The sequence below is a fragment of the Hemisphaericaspora subhashii genome, assembly GCF_019202705.1.
Source record: "Hemisphaericaspora subhashii strain CBS 10753 chromosome Unknown scaffold266, whole genome shotgun sequence".
Taxonomy (NCBI): Eukaryota; Fungi; Ascomycota; class Pichiomycetes; order Serinales; family Debaryomycetaceae; genus Hemisphaericaspora; species Hemisphaericaspora subhashii.
The window spans coordinates 1-3,992 of NW_026057421.1; the positions used below are offsets into that span (position 1 = coordinate 1).

At 32.0% G+C, this 3,992-nt stretch overlaps 2 protein-coding genes across 2 annotated transcripts; both read right to left on the reverse strand. All coding sequences in view use genetic code 12, as the record gives it.

Moving 5' to 3' along the window:
- Positions 1 to 653, reverse strand: J8A68_005316 (BUL1; the record flags this gene model as incomplete). Its single annotated transcript, XM_049409369.1, has 1 exon — positions 1 to 653. A coding segment is annotated over one exon (653 nt), but the record flags the coding sequence as incomplete, so codon positions are not given.
- Positions 654 to 2,356: 1,703 nt separating this feature from the next.
- Positions 2,357 to 3,874, reverse strand: J8A68_005317 (uncharacterized protein; the record flags this gene model as incomplete). The annotated part of the gene is made up of 1 exon (XM_049409370.1): positions 2,357 to 3,874. One exon carries the CDS (start codon positions 3,872 to 3,874, stop codon positions 2,357 to 2,359), a length of 1,518 nt encoding a protein of 505 aa, XP_049261404.1.
- Positions 3,875 to 3,992: the final 118 nt, after the last annotated feature.

Here is a 3,992-nt window from a genome sequence, read left to right on the forward strand (position 1 = left end):
ATCTTAACTGGAACTCTTGATTTACGATCATTTGGATTTGCAATCATAAAATTACCTTCAAATAATAAATAAAACATTTCAAATGGAATTGGTCTTTCTGAAGTATTTTTAATAGTAATATAACCATTCAATAAATCACCTTGTTTATATTCGAATACAGAAGGATCAATAAGTTCAGGTACTTTACCAATTTCACAAATATCTTTTGTAAAACTAATTGCTAACTTAACAGCTTCACTAATCTTATGAGATTCAAATGTTAAATTTGGCAATCTATGAACATTGTCTAAAATCGTTTCTTGCCAAGTACCAGTATTTTCATCAGCTATAATAAATGGAGCATTTTCAAAATCACTATCTTCATTGGTAGCTCTCGTAGATGTAGAACCAGTAAGCGAAAGTTGTTGTATCTGAGAGGTGTTTGATGAGATAGAGGATGATTGATCAAACATTTGTGTTGATATTATGGTATAATTTGGAGGAGTAATATTATTATCTTCATCATTTTCAGGTACGGTTGCATTCATCCTAATTGTATTCGTAAACATAGAATACGATGGTAATATACTGCCGATAGTGTCATCGATAGAATGATGGGTGTGGCCATTACTGGATGATGGCTTCTCAGTATAATGGGGGACTTGAGTGGACATTTGAGTCAACAAAGCAAATTTAATGCTGCAAAAAAAAATTAGAAAAAAGACTATCTCGTTGAATGAAAAAGGGGAGAGGTTATCTTATTATATATTTATACGTAATAGATAAATAAATGGAAGATGGAAATGTAGGAGACGAGGCGTTAATCATGACAATAATTTGGTGGAGGGTTTTTCATCAACAACTTATTGTTCTTGATTATTTTTTAAACACCTTTTATTGTTCTTGATTATATTTTTAATATTTTTCAATTTATTTCTTTTGTCAAACCAGTCGAATTTAAAGAATTATTTTTTTGCTTCCAGAAGCCGGGTTACACCTTTTTGATTGCACGGAACAATGTAATCAAAACTTTGGAAGAAAACTCTGTTGAGCTATATGGTGTTAACCTTCGCATATAAGCTACATGGTGTTCGCCTTACCATATAGCTCACGAACGATATCCCAAAATCAAAACAAACAAATCTCAAAAAAATTTCTTTCAAACTGCAAATCCCATTTTTTCTTCTTTCCTTTTCCTTCTAATTTATTCTAAATCACTACCGATTTGTCTTTTGGAGCTTTTTATCCATCGACATGTCCCCGTTAAGACAACATACTCTACATCAGACTCTGTTTCATCAACTTGGTTAGTTCGTATTATGATTTTGGCCCTTAGCTTAATATTTTATCAATCTTTGAACTTTTTACTAAGTTTTTCATCTATTTTTTAGATCATATGCTGCTATAGACTCTATTAATCCATGGTATGTATACTTTCGATGTTATTACATCCAATTGCCTTGTTGTTTCTGTCAACTTGTACAACTTTTGACTTTTTTCTTCACTTTTCAATTTTTAGTTACTTTTTCATCCATTCTTTTAGCTTCAAATGTTGATTTAAACTCGATTAACACATGGTACTTATACGTCAGATGCTATTCCATCCAATTGACTTGTTGTTTCTATCAACCTATCCCCTTTCGTCCATTTTGAACCAAATTTCGTGATCAACCGCTGGTAAATCCAATCTTTAAGTGGGGTTTTTGCATTCGGTTTCCATATCATTGTCACCTTGTTTTCGTCGACAATTTTGTTGGGGCTTTACATTTTGCAACATCGCCGTAGTTAGAATTCATCTCCATTTATTGTGGGAAAAGTATCCACTTTTCATAACCAAACGTGGACCATGCTGAATCCCAGACTCTTTCAACCTGTACTATTTCGGCAAGCTTCCCTTGATGCTCAACCGAAAAGAAGGAATTAACTAATTTCCTCTTTTGTGTTCGATCAGATAAAATCATGAGTGGTTATTCTCTCTGAATGGAGAAAATATGGGAGACTTCGAAAGTCGGGAAAGAACCAACAAAGATTTATCAACAATGGCATCGTGTCTTTTCGGCCGATATATTTCGTTCAAGGAGAGTTCCGTCTTGAATTTCTATGGGCAAGGGCTCCGTGTTGTGTGTAGATTGCAACCATATCCAGATCTGCCAAGTTGCAATTACCCCTCTTCTATTGTTATCGAGGTAAGGTCAAGGACCATTCGGATCTGTAGAACAGACTTATCTTGAGGTCGGACTTGTATTTCCAAAGAGACTGGGAAACCTTCTTTTAAGTTTACCCATGTTTGCCATCTAGTAATCTAAACTAATTAAATTTCTATTCAAAAAATAAGGAAGTATGTAATTATGTAATTAAGTTTCTATATAAAAAAATTCTAATCAATAATCTTTTGAATTCTAACTGGGACCTTTATTCTAATGATTTCACTATTACTCAAAGCAATTGACACTTTCATGTGATACAATCTACTCATAAAACAACTCTGGAAATCAGGTACCAAATTAAAACGATCATATGACTTAATATCCGTTGTACTCTTAACACCTTTCAATATCAACGATTCTAAATCAACATCAATATTAAATTTACTCGTGAACCCACCTTGGGAATTTTGTTCCCATTCAATTGATTTTGAAGAGAATGGCTTATTGTTAATAGTCATCTTTTGCACTTCTAGATTAATTAACTTTTCCTCTAGTTGACAAATAGATTTTATATCTTCAATCAACAGTTTTTCAAGTTTGAAATTATTATAACCTAATTTTTTAGCAACATTATATAATTCGGTTGAATATTTCTTGAATGGGGTGATAATATTATTGGAAAAAGTATCTTCATCAATATAACATTTCTTATTATCTACTTTTTTATTATAGATTAAATCATGATTGAATTCAATTGGAATAGGTAACTTTGGTGAACGAAGTGTCAATGCTACCAATTCAACGGAAACATTCTTGATTTGAGGTGGTGCCTTCAATGCACTGGATGTCATTGTTTGGATTTGTGTCGATGGTGTAATTTGTAATTCTATTGGTATTGATTGTTTCCAACTTGGTAACAATAAATCGATGGGAGATTCCCTAAAACGTTGGGGAGGAATATAACTTACACAATATTCTTGTTTTGGGGTTGATAATTTCAAAGTACCCAAATCCTTGGAACTACCAGTTAATGATTTTTTGACTAATGGATAAAAGACTTCATATAATTCTTGAGTCTTGTGGAGACCATGCTTGACATCTCTAGCACCTGGTCTATATGATTGTTTAAGTTTAGCTAATTCTAATTCAACACTTGTCATTTGTTCACTTAGTCCGATAGTATCATCTAATTTATTTGATTCAATTGATTCGATTAATTTATTACCGACAGTAATCTTTTCTTTAATTCTTGTTAATAAGTTATTATACATTAGTTTATTTTCAGTTAATTTCATTAATCTTTCATTATCAGTTGAAGTAGTAGTTCTTTGTACCACGCGGAAATGATTCGTCAATTCTTTCAAAATGATATATTCATCCCCTTTGGAATTAATCAATCTCTTGTCGATAGAATAATGAGTGGTATTGATCTTACCGAAATCATCTTCCCATGTAGATTTACGACCAATGAATCTTGCCATTACACCATAACTTATAGATGTATCCAATATTGAAAAATCCTTAATCTTCTGTAATTCTCTTTCTGGGTAGTGTGCAATTTCCCATCTTGAAAGACCCATTGTAGGTGGTAACTCAGTATGTTTGGATAAACTATGTTCATTANAACTATGTTCATTGCATTCTGAATCCAATAAATTTGAAGGAATTCTAAATGTGAAAAATCGTTTATATGTCCTATTAGGCAAGATTTCTCTCTTCTGACTAAATGATAAATAACTTCCATCCATAGGATCAAAAAGGTTTTGATATTCATATGGATTACTAACATCAGTTACCAACCTATTAATATTAGCTTCATTCCAACTACCTGAAAAATCGAACATTTCCAAAAATTTTCTAATCTTA